This window comes from Paramormyrops kingsleyae, chromosome 7, assembly GCF_048594095.1.
Source record: "Paramormyrops kingsleyae isolate MSU_618 chromosome 7, PKINGS_0.4, whole genome shotgun sequence".
In the NCBI taxonomy this organism is placed as follows: domain Eukaryota; kingdom Metazoa; phylum Chordata; class Actinopteri; order Osteoglossiformes; family Mormyridae; genus Paramormyrops; species Paramormyrops kingsleyae.
In genome coordinates, this window is record NC_132803.1 from 26194245 (window position 1) to 26213417 (window position 19173).

Below are 19173 nucleotides of genomic sequence, written 5' to 3' on the forward strand. Positions count from 1 at the left end.
AAAACACTTCTGCCCTGATTCTTAATTTTCAAGCTTTTGCCCAGATCTTGGTACAATTGCAATCTTTGATCTTAGCCAAGCCAGTAGTCTGATTGCAGTTTTTCCAAGTGCTGGTTTCCAACGTCTTGACTGCTGGATCCTTTGTTGCTGATGATTGTTACTAGGAGATAAAAGCTGTCTGTGGCTTCGATGTCTTCACCACCCACACGAAGGTTACCTGCCATTCCTGTGGTTATATTGTCTGCGTTCTTCACATTTTTATTTTTTACATAACTTCCATTACTTTATCATAAGCATATTCAGATCTTCCTCGTATTCTACTTTAAGGTTTAGACGTATGGTGTTGTATAGGTGTGTATCCTTGTCTGTCTCCCTTGCTGATCTAGAAAAAGTTTCTCCATCCAGAACATGGCTTCTTGTCCAGAGTAAGAATTCTCCTTCAAAGCAATCAGATGCTCTAGGAGACCCATTTTTCTAAGAACATTCCATAGTTTAACATGGTCATCACAATCATGTAGTCACTACTGTAGTCAGTAAACCCCAAGTTCACCTTCTGGTATTCCTTGTTTTTTCGATTACCCATCATGCATCAGCAATGCCATCTCTTGCTCCTCTTTCTTTCCTGATACCAGCAAATATTTTGTGTGTAGATTTCTATGTAGATTCTATGTATTTCTATGTGGATGTCCAATCAGTCCTGAATGAGTTCTAACATCTTGCTGACATGTAATATGAGGAATATAAACAAGAGCTTGCATACTCTGTCAGGTCTCTTTTCTTTGATGTCAGAATATAAACCAATCCTATATATCCATCCCTTTACAATCGACAACACTCAAAGTCAGCAGGATTGTGGTGTCTCAGCACTGCTATTATAATATCTCAGTGAAGAACGTCAACTACAAAAATATTACATAAACTTATTCATTCTCCAAAATCAATTTCAGAGGAAATAATGCAGGTAATCTGTTTTACCCATTGAAAAATAAATAGTCATTGTTTCTTTCAACAATAAAAACACAAGATTTCTATGGATACTAATATTATACATCCCGTATCCTGATTATTAATGCAAACAGCCAGTTCCTCCAAAGAGAAAATCATGTGGTTACAGCTAAACAGAAAACTTATCCAGACAAGAGGTTTGACCAAGAATTAAAATGGGCAAGAAGCATAATGATTGTTGATAATATTTGTGGAAGCATTTCAGAAACACGTCTTGGATTTTCATGGACTAAAATATGGAGAGTCTATGGAAAATGCCATTACGAAACAAAAAACATCCAGTCAGTGACAGTTTTGTTGCCAAAAACACAATGTTAATGAAAGAGGTCAGGGGAGAATGGCCAGACTCATTAAAGCTAGCAAGAAGCCAGAAAGTACAAAAAACATCTCAGCATGACACTGTCCACATAATATACATAATAATATGCCTCTAAAATGAATCCATGCCTGAAAGATTTCAAGGTGTTCTGGAGCCAGAAGCATGTCCCAAACCAGTATTAGTTAATCATGCCTAATAAATTGGCTACTCGGTATGCAACCCAAAATAAACAAAAAGATTTCAATCTATTATTCAATTTCTACCAAATCCTGCCTCTGCTCTGTGTGTGAGAAGTTTGCATGATTTCTTCCTGCATCGCCTGTGAATTTTGTGCACACTCCAGTTTGGCTCACTGATGACTTGAATTTGCCTATAGGATGTGTCCTGTGATGGACTGACATCCACTCCAGAGGTGCACAGTGCGCTTATGCTGCCTGGAGTAGACTCCAGCACTCGTCCAACCATAACCAGGATAATCAGTCAGAAGAAGGCTGGATACTCACCAGACGATTCCCTGAGCTCCAGAACCTATAGGCTTTAGATTCTGGTACCGTTTGAGAACTGTGAAGGTAGAATCTCCAACTTCGACACTGTAGAACTGGTTGTCCACTTTGCTTTTGCTCATATTGTAATGCTTGGCGATGTATGACACATCCACTTGTTTTCCAAATCCCTGGGGAAGCAGAGGAAAAATGTAAAATATTACATTTTACATATTACAAATATAATCAATTGGTCGACATTGTTAAATAATCCTGAGACCATTGCCTAACAACATAATAATGTTATAATATTACAATGTACAAATGAAATCCAGAATATACCAGAGTAATATCATACATGTTATGGCAGAAAAACCTATGTAGGCAACAGAAGGACATCCCTCGGGTAATGATTCACAGGTGCCAAGTAATCAGGAATAATGACAGTGATGAACATTTAATAGGCTATAATATTGGCCTAAGTGTCTAAGTTTTGTAATCTATTATAATACTGAGTGGAAACTACTGCCACCAAGGTCACCTATGAAAAGCATGAAGTTGGTATAGCTTTCAAAGTCAGGAGAACAACGGAAAGACTGAAACTAGTCCAATGTTGTGCATGACCCAACAATATCAGTTCGATTTTGTGGACACCCCTTCAATATGACAGTTATACGGATTCATGTCACAAAAACCTATATGGAAAAAGAGGAAACTGATGAGTTTTATGACCCATTTTATGTTGACAGAAATGCAAGCAAGCAAAGTGCAAACAAGATATATTCCTGGTGACTAGAGACTGGAATGCCAAAGTCAAAGAAAGGTGGACAATGAAGGAGCAGGTCAGGACGAATATTGATACCTTAGAACTTTGGTGCCGGAGAAGACTGGACCACAAGGAAAACAAACACGTAGGGAGTTGATTAAATCAAGTCTGAGCTTTTACTTGGACCACAAATTAACTGCCTGAGCTGTTTTATTTTGCTATATTATGAAAATGATCCAGTCTATCGGAAAAGGTTGTAATGTTCAGAAATTTGAAGATAAAAAGATTAAGTAAACAGTCAGAAACAAGATATGGATGGAAGATTTCAGATATTTCTCATGGAAAGCCTTTCATACAGTTGCTAGGAGTCATAAACTCGATGACATCTAATAATGGTAATAATATTTCTTTACAACAGTGATTCACCCAACACATTGTCTCTTACAAATCAACAAAAATGAGAAAGTTACTTTTTGAATTTTTGAAAATGAACTTTCTGTTACCGGAAATGAACCAAAAATAGTTAATGACTTAAGTCTACTGAAATTGTCTGCATAAATGAATGGCAGCCATAACAATAAAGCTGTCCATCAAAAGAATATGCAACACAGAACTTTTGTCAGCCCATCAATACTTGTATACTGTGTATTCATTATTTATACAGAATTTCATCCAGAATTCATGTGTGGGCATTTCCTTTGTTAACTTCTTTGTTCATCAGTCATCCAGTCTGTCACTTACAGCTTATGCTTCCTTCATTATTAACATCTTTGCTGAGTTTCAAAGAGGAACACAAGGCATTCCATTTTAGAAATAGTTTAGCTGCAGTGAATGTTTGATCTTAAAGGGGCCACCGAACCAGGAACAAAGGGATTAACTCAATTGTAGTCATACATTTGGTATGGTGGTTCGATTAAAATATACCATTCCTGTATTTGGTTCTGTACAGACTTTGATGATATTCGAGGGCTTATTTTCAACATTTCATAGCAGTATAGAATTACATGTACACATAAGCAAAAATGATACTCAAATGGAGAGCATTAACATTTTACTTAAATAATCAAAAGCATGGTGTATTTTTGAAATGGGCTGCAAATATAGTAATTTTCTGCTTGAGAAACAAAGGCAGCTATTGCCACTTTGGCTGGAGCCCTGTCCAGGCAGCAACACAAGGATGCGGCTCTATTTATTGGTGGAAGAACTGGATCCAGCTTCAGCTGCTTGAATGGTGCTGAAGACGCTGCCTTCCTGAAACGGAGAATGAATCTAATGGGACTCACTGCCCCATCTGTGGGGGTTTCCCCACGGTCAGCATCCCAATGAAAGCTGCTTTGATAGGCTGCGATTTGATAGGCTGCGATTTGATAGGCCGCGACTTGATAGGCCGTGACTTGTGTGCCAGGTCCTAAGAAGAGGACGCACGGTACTTGACCTCTATCAGACAAAGCATGTATTTCTTTCTTCAGCCCTTATTTTCTGAAAGATGGAAAAAATCCATACAGAAAAATCTGCCTTACAACTGCCTGTCCTGGAGAGGGTCGCAGAGAGAATGAGACCTCGTCTGAGGCAGCATAGGGTAGTCTTTGGATGGGAAACCAATGAATTGCATGTCTTTGGTGTGTGTGGGAGATATGGGGAGAACGTGGACAATCCACATGCACAGATAAAAGATTAAATTTTAACACAGAACCCTCAAGCTAGTGCTAGTCACTTCGTAAGCCCACAAACAAAAGAATATTATTATTTTCATTGTTATTGATATTGTTGTTGCAAGATCTATTAACAAATATCTTCATTCATTTCATTATTTTTATCACGTGTTACGTGTAATTTTCAGTTGATGCTTATAGTACAGTACGCGTCATTAGGTTATGCCTTTTTACGCACTAATTAACATCACCAAAACCAATACGGTTATCTCTGAACATAGACACATTTTTAGGAATAAAAGGAAATGGAAATGATGAATACTGTACCTTTTTTTACCTGTAAGGAACACACACCTGACAAAAGGCAATCTTTACATCCAGGATTGGTTCACTGCAGTAATATAAGAAATGTCGGCTCATAAATACCTGCAAGAGGAAATGACAAGAAACATTAAGTGAGTTAGATTTTTTTTTTATCTATAATCATTAACCCCAGTGAATTATGTTTTTTTTTTTCATTGCACAACTTTTGCAGCACTTGCTATATAGCAGAAAGGCTGCAAATGGAAATTCCTATTGGGAAAGACATAACATCCAAGTAAATGAGGAAATACTGTATTACTCTGGGATGTACCAGCAGATACGTCTGTCACCTAAAGGACAAACTGGCATGCTAAACATTAGTATTGATATGATGAATCGATTTTAAGTATCCAGAGAGCTCAAAATTAAGTCAGAGTAAATAAAAAATGCAAGTAGTTGTAATAATAACGCCAGACGGAAATGAAACCCACAACCCAGGAATCAAACTTCCTGGTGCTATCCACCACACAAACCGTGTTGGCAATGTATCACTGTAGATAAATTACTCAGATATTTAAGACTCACAAGCCGCTACTGCATGTAATACACTATTATTTACCCTCTTTTTATTACAATATTGTAATAATCAAATAAATGTTAATCAAACTAAGAAGAATGTGTTTAACTATTCCAAAGGAAAACCGAAGACTAAAGGTGCTGCTATAGTTAATAAGCCTTGTGTATGGCAAAATAAAAAAAGACAATGCAAAAACAATTCAAATGAAACCAATAATGTCCAAAAAAGCATATCATACATTTAAAGAGATTTTTGATGATGGTGCTAAAAATGTCAAACATGTGTCAGATATTCAGTGGACAGGAGATATTCAGGATCGTGCATTTGCCATTCTTCAAAACATTTTGAAATTCAACAAAACACAATAATTTTTTTTAAATATTAGAAAATGGTAAGAAGACTAAAATGTGTTTAAATTCATATTATAAAAACAAATGAATATTTTAACATTAAACTTTTAAAAAACACAGGCCTAAGATTCTTGCAAATCATAAATATAGTTAAACATTATGCAATGGTTAAATGCTTCTAGGACAGATAATATAATGAATGATTAAAAATCAATGAAATATTTCTAAAATAAATTATAATAATGACTTATTACTGGCTATGTTACCGGAACATTTTATGTCTATCCCTAGCAACTGCCAGTCCTTCTACATAAGGACTGCCATGGTCTGCGGAATTTACTCTCATTTGGGAAATTCTGATAATGAGTCTTTTAACAAGGCACTCAATCAAGCCCCTAATGCTTCACTGCCAAGGAGTCGTCACACTAAATCTCAGCACTACTCCAGATTTATTCTACTAAACAAACAGTTCCATCCCATTCCATAAGAGATGTGCATATAAAATCAATATAGCGCCGTTAATTTCATAATTATAGACATAAACTGAAAAAACTGAATACATTTCCACTAACTGCCACTGTCTACATTTCAACCCCAATCAAAGTGAAGTTCATCAATTAATTGTTACACACAACAGACACAATAGGACTGGCAAGAGGCCAATAAGATAAACCTACAGAAACAAAATCTGTGGCAATATAAATTACATATTCCAATAAACAGAATCAAAAATTAACCATAAACATAAATGCATATTACTTAATAATAATAATCGATTTACAGAGTGCAAATAAATAATAAAAAGAGAGTAAAAACAAAATAGAACTTCACGTTCATACAAATCATCCAAAATGGCCATCGTGCAGCTTTGTTCAATAATATTACGCCCAGAGCAGCCAAGAAATTTTACTGTCTTTATAATCTTGCATTCTCATTAAATCGAACAGTCTGTTCCTTTTATTTCAGTCACTAAAAGAGTGCATCTGTTGCAAATGTTTTGCAAATTCTTCAAGTAGTGTGGCTGCCACAATTTAGTCTTTTGCTAACTAATTAGATGGTTTTTGGATTTCAGTTGAAGTTTTCGCATACTTTTGGAATGTGGTATAAGTGCCTGAAGGAATCATGGCGTTATTGGAGAAGCAGCCATTGAAAATTAATCAGCTGCAATAGCATCATTATTTGTTATCAAGCTATAAGACAATTGATAAGAACTCAGATGACTTCACCTTGTTTAAGATCACCAACCAGATGCATAATTGCACAGGTAGGGAAAGAATTGCTGATCTTAAGTATGAAATTTTGTCAGGTTGCAATTTAATAGTCCTGGAACCTCAGGCATTTTTCGACATTCTCTTTTTCTTTGTTTGTTTTCACTTCGGTAAATGATAATATATCCTATCCTGTGGATAACCATAATTTGAAGGCATTTCACTCAACCCCAAATAAATTCAATAATACAGACTGAAAAATAAGTATAATTCAGCATGATTGTGTGACAAATACAAACGATTTACAACACGCAGAGTTTACAAGAGCATGACTATGAGTTATGGTACTGCTGAAAGTTCTCAGCAACATATTTTGCTTCCATTTTATTGTCTAAATGAGACAGTATTATAAATCTGTTACCAAGTTCACCTAAACTTGTCTGAAACAGATATTTTCTAAGGTAATGGAGACAGATGGTACAGATTGCAATTATCCTTGAAATATGAAACTTATTAAGTGTGGCTATCATTTCCAATACAAATAGACCTATCCCTCTCCTGAACTGGAACGCTGACTGCGCAATTTATGCTTCATACCTCCCATGAAGTCTAACCTAACAGACAAGCCAGCTTAATACACTTTGAACTTTTTATGAGAAAGATATTACATGTCATTTCAAACATCACAGTTCTCCTCATGCTTAATTAAACAATATGCATCCCCTTCAAAAGGGGAAATTAAATCAAGCATCTGCAACAGTCATATGAAAAGAAATATACATATCAAGAAAAGAACATTTAATCAATTAATCACACATACTTTTAAGTAATATTAAAGTCAATTAAAATGTATTCAGAGGTACAAACATGTCATAAGGCTTCTGCACATTTATTGGGTCAATAGACCTAACAGGAGTGAAAAAGGGAATAAAAATAAAGAATTTAGAGAATACAAATCATTTTGATTTTTAAAAAAGCAACATGGGTTACAAATGCTATGGAGGTGTTGGGAATCTTTTTCGTAGAAGAAGGTGGTGAATAATTTGCCCCGAATCGAGCCTGTCCTTCCAATGCAGGGGCATGGTTCGCCTGGAGCAGCAGTGTGTCGCAGAGCACGCGCTCAAGCTAAGGGAAGTGACACAATAGCAGGCGCCTGTGGGACGAGTGGCCGAGCGGCGACTGCAGCACCACAGACAGCAGCCACCTGCCGAAACTTCTGCACCACTGCTCTGGACAGCCGGTCGGCATACGGCCGTGGGGCTCCACTCCGGACGCAGCACGCCTGTCGATGACTGATTGCACCAGCTGCACGATTTTTCTAAAACTGCTCCCTAGACACGGTTAGGGCAAACCGGCTTCTACTGTCTGACTCACAGTCTGTGTTCATTGGTGCTGTGCCGGATCTTATGTTATTCTCTCTCCCCCTTTTTTCAGGATAAAATCGCAATTTTTTTTTATCTCTCCCTCCTCCCAACTGCATGCTTTCCCCTTCTTTCGTGGAATAAAATTTGCATCCCAGGGGCCACGCCTCATGAAGCTACCTTCGCTTGTGTCTGTTTATGCTCACGCCCCACCACAGAAGTGGAGAGTCACCTAATGTCATATTTTTGGACTGTGGCGGATACCAGCACTGCAGGACGCAGGAAGAACAGACATACTTCGGAGGAATGGCGCCCGCCGTCCTGTGGTGCTATTCGCCCAGCTACTGCGCTACCAGAATTTAGTGTTTTTGACATAACGATGATTTGAAAATTCATAATAAAAACAATATATATAATATACTGCATAGAAATAAATATCTAGCTAATAGATACTCCCTTAGCGTACTCCACGGTGAACAGAAGGGCAGCTGGGCGATCACTTCCCCTGTCTTCCACTCCGACTTCCATGCGAACATAACCGTAGCAACTCTTCCTTGTTAGTTTGGCATTTACCTGTATTTAAAGTGATTGCTTTATTTCTGTCTGTGGTGGATTTTCTGATTTTAATTAACTGGATTCTTAAAAATCTGACAGCAGAAACAAATTCGGCAATATTTTGCTATTTGATATTTATTTGCAAAGTTCTCATGCTGCCAGGAGAGAATGCAGGGTTTGGACAGACGCTTGGTTTATCGCCTCGATCTGTATCCCTTCCAAGGTTCAGAAATATATTCTTAATGAACTTAAAGATAATTAAGTACTTTACATGTATGTGACAAGGGGGGGGGAAATGAATTTTCCATCAAAATATAAGACAAGACTTTAATATTGGTTTTAATATTAGAGTGACCGAGATACACACTAATCTAATGTTATTTCATGTAATCTAAACAGATACTAAATTAATACTACTGATTCATTTAACCAACTTTCATCAATGCCTACTGATCTTAGTAAAACAAGGGGCACAAGCAGGAGCTGGAGTATTACCCTCACCGGGATTACGGGCAATCTCTGGGAACATACACTAAGGGCAATTTAAAGATGCCATCTGACCAAACTGCATGTCTTTAGACTGGGGGAGGAAACCGGAGTACCCCCAGTAACCCACAAGACATGGGCAGAGAATAAACACTGCAAACACACAATGTGGACTTTTTCTCATAATTAAAGTCTGAGATGCTTCAACAAACCATAGTCTGTCTGTTGTTATACTGTTTGACCTTTAATGAAATATGACACACCCACATACAAAACTGCACTTTAATATTTGTAAGCAAATTAAATTTAAACAACAGACCACTCCACAAAGCCATGCATCATCCATTCGGCCCTACACAGGCAAAACATAGTAGCTATGTTAACCCTAAATCTAAGAAAATAGGGCATCGTCATTTTTTGACTGTCCACACATATGTATAGCAAACCGAGCAGCGATATTTTGTCACGAGATCCAATTTCAGTCAAAACTCAATGCTGAAATGTTCAAATGTGCAGTTGCGATGTTTTGCCTTTGCATGGCAGTATTGACAGGAAAAAGACAGGTATTGAACTACACTTAAAAGTCTTTAGGCGTAATTCTGAACTAATCAAGCACTGTGTGTATTGTGTGCTACTAATTTGAATAAAATTTGTCTTAACATGTGCACACCAGTAGTCTCAAACATACACCACATGCGTTTGAAGACATGGGCTATACTTTTATAACATGCCTGGATGATAGTTATTAAGTTTACACTGCAAAGACACCTCAAAACTTTCAGTAGAGCCTCACTTACATGACATTTGAGATAAAGAAAATGAATTCATGCAAATAATTCTGATATAAACTTACTTCTCAATTAGAATTAAGCTTTTACTAGAAGGAACATCAGTGTTTTCGCTCATATAATGTTAATACTCATCAATATACTGAAAATTATATGTACACATCAAGCACAGATTCACATAACTATCTTTCATTGCTTACATATTACAAAATTTGAGACTCTAGTAATGGAACTACTGCTGTCCATTTATTTACATCTAAATGAACTAATTGAACTTATTTTTCAAGTATTTAATGAACAGAAACAGTTCTGTTTACACAGAATGATTGAAAGTAACTGCAGGGTTAAGTAGCTGTAACTATGACATAATTGCTTTTATTAAATTTTAGGATTCATGGCAGTTTTTACATTCAATTAATAACTGATGTTATTAACAACAAACATTATATTAAAATCAGTAGTGAAGCTAAGTTGGAGTAACCAGCCCTCTGGTACGTTTCTGAATGCAACACTCAACATGACCTTCTGTATTATGAGAGCAATGTTTTAAGAAATGAAAATTGGCAGAAATTAATATTACACCTTCTCAAATAAGCCTGGACTGCAATCTGTAATCTGTGATTTTAACTCTATAAAAGCGTAACGTTCACATTGCGGTGAATATGAAGTTATGGCGTCAGTGGAGACTCGATCTGGCACTCAGCCAATCACTTTCACAACGCCCAGTTCAGCTTTCCCATTCCTTTCTTCAGTGAAATATCGAGATCACCGGTTTCTAATTAATCCACAGATACATACGCCCTCTTATTCCCTTAGAACATGAGCAGAGACAGAGAATACAATGATACTTTGTTAAGATTCCAGGGCAGCATGCAGGAGGGATGCTATCTCCACCAGGCCGAAAGTTCCCGCATTTCTTAATGGAAAACAGAACAAGTTCACTTCACCAGTCAATATCACCAATAGGACCTCCACTCTCTCTGCAGCATTAATTGACTCAGGACCTATTGGGGATTTCAGAGATGTTCATATTGCTAAACAGTGAGGTTGTCCCCCTCAAATGATCAATTCCCCCTTGAAGGTCATCACCCCGGATGAGCATCCCCCAGGAATTGGTAAGATTACCCATTGAACAAATCCGCTAAAATTTCTGGTAGCGGCTATTCACCCAGAAGCAGTCCAGTTGCTCGAACTCTTGTCACCCATAATGTCAGCATTATGTCAGCAAAAACACTGAACATGGCGCCCCTCTGTTTATGCCTGGAAAGCCCTGACACAGCACTAGTGGATAATGTACCACCTGAATATCAAGAGCTCCAGGGCATTTTCAGTAAAACAAAGGCTGCTTCCCTACCTCCACACCAACCCTGGGGCTCCACTGAATGGCTCCCTTCTCGCTTCCTCAAAGCTGAATTTATCTATTGTCTCATCCGGAATCTCACTCTCTTGAATAGTATATTGATGAAGCCCACAGACCCACGATAATCTGCCCCTTTACCTCTGCTTCTGAATTTTTCTTTGCAGAAAAGAAGGATGGCGTCCTTTGTCTCTGCATCAATGATCAAAATCTCAGTTACATCATGGTAACATAATATTACCCACCGTCCTGATCCAAGCAGCACTTGTACAGGTCCATGTTGTTACCATATTCACCAAAATGGATCTCAAGAGTGCATATATAAATTATCACCATTAGGGGGCACTACAAATATTTGGTAATGCCATATGCACTCAATAACAACTCCTTTGTGTTACAGTCATTTATGAATACAATATTCTGTGGCCCAGATGACCGATTTGAAATAGCAATAAACAAATATCTTGATTTACTCCACAAACTTGTCTTAACATCGACACCAAGTCAAACAGGTTCTCCAGTTTTAGTGACAATGATGTGTACATAGAGGCTGAAAAGTGTTAGTTCCATGTGAAGACAATGCCGTTCCTTCATTATGTTCTACGCCTGGAGGCAGTAGAGACGAAGGATAGTAATGTGCATGTGCTTTTTTGATAAGCCCATGTCAAAGACAGTCAAGGAGATGTAGGGCCTTGTAACCTTCTGTTGGAGGTTCATATGGAACGTCAGTAATGGCAGGACACTTCACAGCGCTAATTAGGAAGTACCCTAGGACAGTGTTTCCCAACCTGGTCCTCAGGTACCCACAGATGGTTCACATTTTTGCTCCCTCTCAGGTCCCTGCCAGACAGTCCATATTTTTGCTCCCTCTCAGGTCCCTTCCAGACAGTCCACACACTGATCAGGACAAAGTCCACACACAAAGCACAGACTCCACTGAGAGCCATGTTCACTTCAACCCAATCAAACGCTTCTCTTAGGAGCAGATGTGGACATTCCTGATGTAGGAGTGGGTGCTGTATTGTCTAAACAGCAGGGTGATCCTCCTAAGCTACATCCATGTGCACATTACTCACCAACTTGCATTCACAGATACTGCTTGCTATAAAATGGCATTAGAAGACTAAAGGCGCCGGCTGGATAGAGCTGCCCATCTTAGTGTTCACCAGAACCTGAATATATATCCGGACACTGACAAACTTAACCCTTTTATCATCCTTATTTCACCGTTTCCAGTTCATCTAAAGACCAAGATCCAAAAATGTAAAAGTGCACTCTCCTTCACAATACATGAACCCCATCTGAGTTCCTCTGAACCAAGATTCTGACCTCTTCCTGTGTTGCTACTCCAATTAGACAAGCGTGAACAGAAGTACTCCCTGACGCACTAAAGACAGACACAGATCCCCCAGATATGCCACGTAACAAATCATTTGTATCCGCCCCAATCCATTCTCAGATTATGCAATAGGTCCACACCTCCCTCACCTCTGGCTACCCTGGGATAATGACACATTTTACAGAACTGGTCTAGAAATTCTTTTGACCATCTCTTGTCAATGACATAAGAGAATACATTCTATCCTGTCCTATCTGTGCCCAGTCCATCGTGCTAAAACCATTACATGTACCCTCCCGGCCCTTTTGCCACATAACAGTGGACCTTATCCTGGATCAAGCATCTTCTAAACTGTGGAGATTGATTCCCTTTGTAGGTCTCCCCACAGCTCTGGAAATGACAGAAGCTCTCTTTAAACAGGTCTTCGGATATATATATTTTTTTTGGCTCACCGCAAGACATAGTCTTAGATCAGGGTCAATAATTTACCTCTAGGAAGGCTTTCTGTGAGTGTTTGAGAGCGAGGCTGAGCTAAAGTCTGATTAACAACCTCAAACCAACAGGTAAAGAGAGTGAGTGAATCTGAAGATCGGGTGTTACCTGTAACAGCACTGTTCAGGAAATCTGGCTAATTGAAATAGGTATTTGCCTTGGGCAGAACAGGCTTCAAATTCACTAGTACACACCTCTTTGTAACTAACCTCAATCCATGTGTTTTAGACTACACCCACTCTGGGAGGTGGAGCCAACAGACACCCTAACGGTGAATGACTGGTTCAGGTGGAGCAACCCAGTCTGGGAAATGGCCCACATCCAACTACAGGGAGCTGTTCCCAATCAAAAGAAAGTTGCTGGCTGCAGATGTCAACTAACAGCTTCATTCAACAAGGTCACCATAGCTGCCTGTTCACCAGGGACATCAGACTTTGTCTCCCTTCATCTCAGCCCAGGGATCACCACCCCCATCCAGATCCCTCAACTCAGTAATCTACCAGTTGAAGCTGCCTCTTCAATATAAAATCTCCCCAACATTTCATGTCTCCATGCTGAAGCTTCCCCCCTATCGTCACACTGTCCTCCTAAGATACCTGCTGAGTCTCCTCTGCAACCAAACTTTAGTGGGAGACTCAATCACTCAGTTCTATCTTTGCAGAACTCTAGGTGAAGGAGAGATCAACAGCAGTACTTTACGGAGCGGGAGGAGTATGGCCCAGAGGAGCGGTCATAGGTGAATGCAAGAGAGGTCCTGGACCCTTCCCTCATAAAGGAATTTCACTGCATGCATCCAAATCACCATGGTCTCCATGGTCAGCCCCAAGGAGAATGGTGTGGAGGTCAAGTGTCAACTGCGGAGAAGGCAGCCCCTGGGTCAAGAACGTCAGACTTATAGACAACTCGTACAAATACCAAAATACTGGTCTCACTCCACCTTTTTGTTGCGCCTGACCCTAGACCGGGACGTAATACTACGAACAGCCTATTATTAAAGAATAGCATTAAATACAATGTTTCGTAATAACAAACGGATACTTAGTGACGCTCATGAAAACATTGTGGCATTTTGTGTGGTGATACAGTACCATATACAGTTGCTTTTATTATGACTGATTATTATTATTATTATTATTATTATTATTATTATTATTATTATAGGTAGACTCCAAATCTGACTCCACTATGCCCAGATCTTCCGTGTCTGGCTTCACCTGTTTCTAACTGGCCAGCACATATATAGACCTCCACTCTCTGCTTCCCTCTGAAATTCTGTGAGGTCTTGCACGATTGCATGACCATTAACGGGTCTTGTCAGCTTCGCTTGACTGCCTGTCCACCGATCTGTTTCCATTTACCGACAAATTTTTGATTCCGTGCATAACCTGCTCTGCCTGCCGGTTTCCTGACCGCCGTCTGTTCATTAACTCTGCTTTCGTATTACCGTTTACATTGTTTGCCTGCCCGGATTGATCTGTTTTCTGGATTTTCACTATAATTGTGGATTGTATTACAAAAGATGGGTCAATATGCATCTAATTTTGGATCCTGTCTTCTCATTACAGAATTTTCATTTTTTGTTAATTATACATTTTCACCCATAGAATACCCTACATTCATACTAAATGAATGTTTATAAAAATTAATTCCATTTGAATGACAGTTCACAAAAACTACAATTTGGGGTTATTTAGTTAAAGAAATTTTATAATTTAGTCCACTTACAGCCTACAATTAATGTAAGTGTCTGTATTTATATATTACATATTTTACTAAAAAAAAAGCTACATAACATGTAGTATATTGTTTGATACCCACCTATTAAAATCCCTTTATTAGCTTTATATATATTATAGGTGGCACAGTGGTTGGCACTGTTGCCTCACACCCCTGTGTCCAGGGTTTGAGTTTTTGTCATGGCTCCATGTGTGTGGAGCATGGATGTATGCGTGGATGTTCTCCCCATAGCATCGTGGGGTTTCTTCTGGCTGCTCTGGTTCCCCCCAGTCCAAAAACATGCTGAGGCTAACTAGAGTTACCAAACTGCCCAGAGGTGTACGTGTGTGAGTGTGCCCTGCGATGGGTTGGTGCCCCTTCCTACTGTAGGTTGTTCCCTGTCTTGCGCCCATAGGCTCCGGACCCCCTGTGACCCTGAATAGGACAGGCAGTTGCAGAAGTGTATTTGCCATGGCCTATTAGTAATTTAGTACAGCACTGTAATTCAGGAGTAGTCATGTGTTTGTTTCCCTCCTCTGCATTAAACAGAACGCAAAACTGAAAGAAAAAAAAAAAAACAATATTTAAATGGTGAGTATTCATTAATTCTTAATTCCACCTGTATTATGGTCGCCAGAAAAAAAACAAGTAAACACCAAATATAACACGTAGCAGTGGGGAGTACTGTGAAACATAATGTACTCAGTAGAGCTTGCTAACAAATACACGAATTAACAACCATCAGGTGACGACTGCACCTTTGCAACGTTAGAAAAAGTAATTATTTTATTGTACCGTATTACCCTTTTAACGTTAGTTACAATTATTTACACGAGGACCATATAAAACCTGTTATCAGTTACGAAACATATGAAGTGCTTAATTCAAGTGTTTAGTATTGTAAAGCTAAACTGTAAAAAAAACCCGTATTGCGTTTCACTATATACGATCGGCAAGGCATTTTCGAAAATCTAAAATCAAATATTTCTACATCTGGATAATATAACATTATGCAACCATGATAATATAAAATATTAATCTGTAAGATGTAGCTAAATAATCCAAGCACGCAAAACATCAGGGAATCTATAACAGAGGAGGGAATGGGAAAACTGAGCAATCCTTGTATTAGATGTTTCGAGTTAAGCATGCATGAAAGGCAAATAATACATTAGCCAGTGTACATTACTGTGTGATGGACAAATGTTATTAGGTAAAGAACTGCGTGACGAAATCCAGTCACAGCCGGAGTCACCATTATCCTCTACATAATTCGAGTATGCTTTAAAATAATTTCATAAAAAATTATACCTAACGGTTGTATTATTCACAAATGCCCACGTTTGGTTGTTAATATAAACATAACTAGACTTAAGATGAATTAATGCTATCATACAAAATTACTCAATTTGCAATATCGAATGGTATATACTTATATAAATAAAAGGGAACACAAAAAGCAAAATAATACCACTCAGTGTTTATATTTAAGCAGCCATTATTTTTTGGCGTTCTGATGTTAACATAATGAATTATATTTGTGAAACAAATGTAACAAAATGCTAAATTACGCCTGGGTTGTATGTGAAATATCGGTGCATGAACATGGACTCGACATAACAAAAACAACGGCGATGGATGCTTAGCATGCAAACCTTCACCTAAGTATAAAAAACGAGCTAACTGGCCAAATGTATTCATCCTATACGAGACGCTGGTCCAACCTCTTTCTCGTGAGAATTTCACTGCACACAATGGGGGAAAAAATCTCTTTTCCTGCAACTGCCTACTTGCTACAGCTGCATCGCCATCATTCGACTTCATTAACCTTCGCAGCGATCAATATTCATCACCCCACCCTTTAGCAGGTTTCCCGCATCAACATCACCCACGGACCTACCATTCCGTGCCAGTTGACGACAGTCCTAAGCCTTGTGACAGTCCGCTTCAAAACATCCCGGCGAGTTACAAGACCCCCGTATACAGCAAAGACGATGCTTTTTTAGATAAAATGGGAAAAAGCACCAACAAGCGAATGCCGATGTTAAATAAACGGGGTTTAAAAACCGGAGACTGCGATGCTGAATCACCCTCCGCTTAGCGCCTTGCAACCATTGTGCTGCAAGATGCTGGCTGTACCATTGTGGAAGCTACCAGGAGAGGTAGAAAAGAGGGGTTTAGGGAAGCGGGTTGCTGTAGAAACCGAAAGGAGCACACGTGACGTCATATCCCAAAGCAGCCACTGGGAGGGAGGAGGAAGCTGGTCTGCTCTCGCATCGTCCCCATCCAGTATTCCTGGCTTCATGTGCGGCTGTCCGATCTTTAAGAGGCGGACCTACATCGCTCTAATATTTAAAAGCATCACGCCTGACCGAATTCTTATAGGAGAAGATTAATGCGTAATACGTCTACGTGATATGCGTGGCAAAATAAAGGCGCTGCTCATTTTTCAACGACAGACATGGGAATGAAATAAAACACTTCTGATATGAGTTTTTTCTGTTTGTCATTCGTGTTTCACTGTCATTTACGTTTGGAGAAATTATATCTTTAGGTTGCTGGTGGAAACCAGAATAGGCAGCCTGGAGAAAACCCATGTGACACCTGGAGGACATGCAGTCCCTACACAGACAGAGAGGTAGTGCATGGGAATCGAAAGCTCAGCCGATGTGAACAGATTTGATTAAGATACTGTAGGATACCTGTAGTATTTTCAGAAGATTTCCATAGATATGCGTGAACTGCACATAACTTAAAGAGGACTGTGACGGTATAATCTATACACACTAACATCATATAAAAGTGGACAGAAGTAGAGTGTATTTTTCAAATGTACATCCACCTCCAAAACCACTATCCACGAGGATTCCTTCTTCTTGTGGCTCCATGCATCGGCTGGTAGCATATTTAATAATCCGAAACATCTTGACCAAACAGGGATTTCTGCTAATTTCAGGTGTAAGAGACAGGGCATTCTTTGCCAATGTATTTTCCTTACATAAAATACCTAATAAATGTGTATGCAGCTTGACTCCTAGCAAGAAAAGAAACATCTTATGGGTGCATCCATCACAACTGCTGATCCAGAGGTTATCTGGAGTACAGTATGGGCAGTGCTGGCTTAATGGTTAGGGAGGTGCACTTGTAATAAACAGATTGCAGGTTTGAATCCCCAACCAGCAAGGCACCACTGAGGTACCCTGAGTAAGGTACTGCTCCCTGGGTGCTGAATTAGCTGCCCCTTGCTATGTCACATATGTGTTAAGAGCAGAGGACACATTTCCTTGTTGTGTGCTGTGGTGTGTCAACAATGACCACTAATCCTTAAAAAAAAAAAATCAGTATGTAGTATGGGTTCCCAAACCTTTTAGTAACCCCTGTTATACACCACTGTGAAACACAGAGATTCAAACTACATGGTTATTAAGACACAGCTGTCAGTCTGAACTGTCACGTTCAGGCAATAGGCGAGCCGGGAAGCAGGCGAGCGAAGCCAGGAAGTCCGGTAAAGGGTTTATTTGTACGAAAGACGAACAGGCACGGACATCCACGGACAATACAATGACAAGTCTGGGGAAGACTGACTAAATACAAAAGACAAGCTAGACTTAACAGGACACAGGCGATCACAATTAGGGCTGAACACGAGGTAACGAGGTGGGCGTGGCACACATCAGGAGCGGACGGAGCGGATCATGAATCCACAGTCCTGGAGTAAGAGGTGACAATGAGCACAAGCAAACTGTTGCACATATGATAACAAACAATAATAATCTATTTCACCAAACAATATCACTTCTACTTTTGCCACAAGGGCAGAAAGTATTTAACGTAGATGTCCACCCAGAAACCTGAGAGGAGACACGCTCTTCATATGAAGGTACTTAACGTGGACGTCCACCCAGAAACCTGAGAGGAGACACGCTCTTCATATGAAGGTACTTAACGTGGACGTCCACCCAGAAACCTGAGAGGAGACACGCTCTTCATATGAAGGTATTTAACGTGGACGTCCACCCAGAAACCTGAGAGGACACCCGCTCTTCATAAGAAGGTACTTAACGTGGACGTCCACCCAGAAACCTGAGAGGATACCCGCTCTTCATATGAAGGTACTTAACGTGGACGTCCACCCAGAAACCTGAGAGGAGACACGCTCTTCATATGAAGGCACTTAACGTGGACGTCCACCCAGAAACCTGAGAGGATACCCGCTCTTCATATGAAGGCACTTAACGCGGACGTCCACCCAGAAACCTGAGAGGACACCCGCTCTTCATATGAAGGCATTTAACGTGGACGTCCACCCAGAAACCTGAGAGGATACCCGCTCTTTATATGACGCTTGACGAATACTGAACATGGATACAAACTATATTTCCCAGCCTAAACAAGCTCAGTAGAAGTGACAGTAGAA

At 39.5% G+C, this 19173-nt stretch overlaps 1 protein-coding gene across 7 annotated transcripts in view; it reads right to left on the reverse strand.

Moving 5' to 3' along the window:
- mapk10 (mitogen-activated protein kinase 10) overlaps nt 1-17060 on the reverse strand; it is a 43990-nt gene extending 26930 nt beyond the window's left edge. For 4 of the 7 annotated variants that reach the window (XM_023828667.2, XM_023828671.2, XM_023828672.2 and 1 more), the window contains exons 1-3: nt 16657-17057; nt 4579-4650; nt 1828-1997 (exon numbers count right to left, since the gene is read on the reverse strand). In XM_023828667.2, coding sequence (XP_023684435.1) covers nt 1828-1997; nt 4579-4650; nt 16657-16659 — 245 coding nt within the window. In that variant the 5' untranslated portion in view covers nt 16660-17057. Of the gene's footprint in view, nt 1-1827; nt 1998-4551; nt 4651-16656 lie in introns of all 7 variants that reach the window. The other 3 variants (XM_023828668.2, XM_023828670.2, XM_023828669.2) reach the window with 3 other exon arrangements.
- Between the last annotated feature and the right edge of the window lie 2113 nt (nt 17061-19173).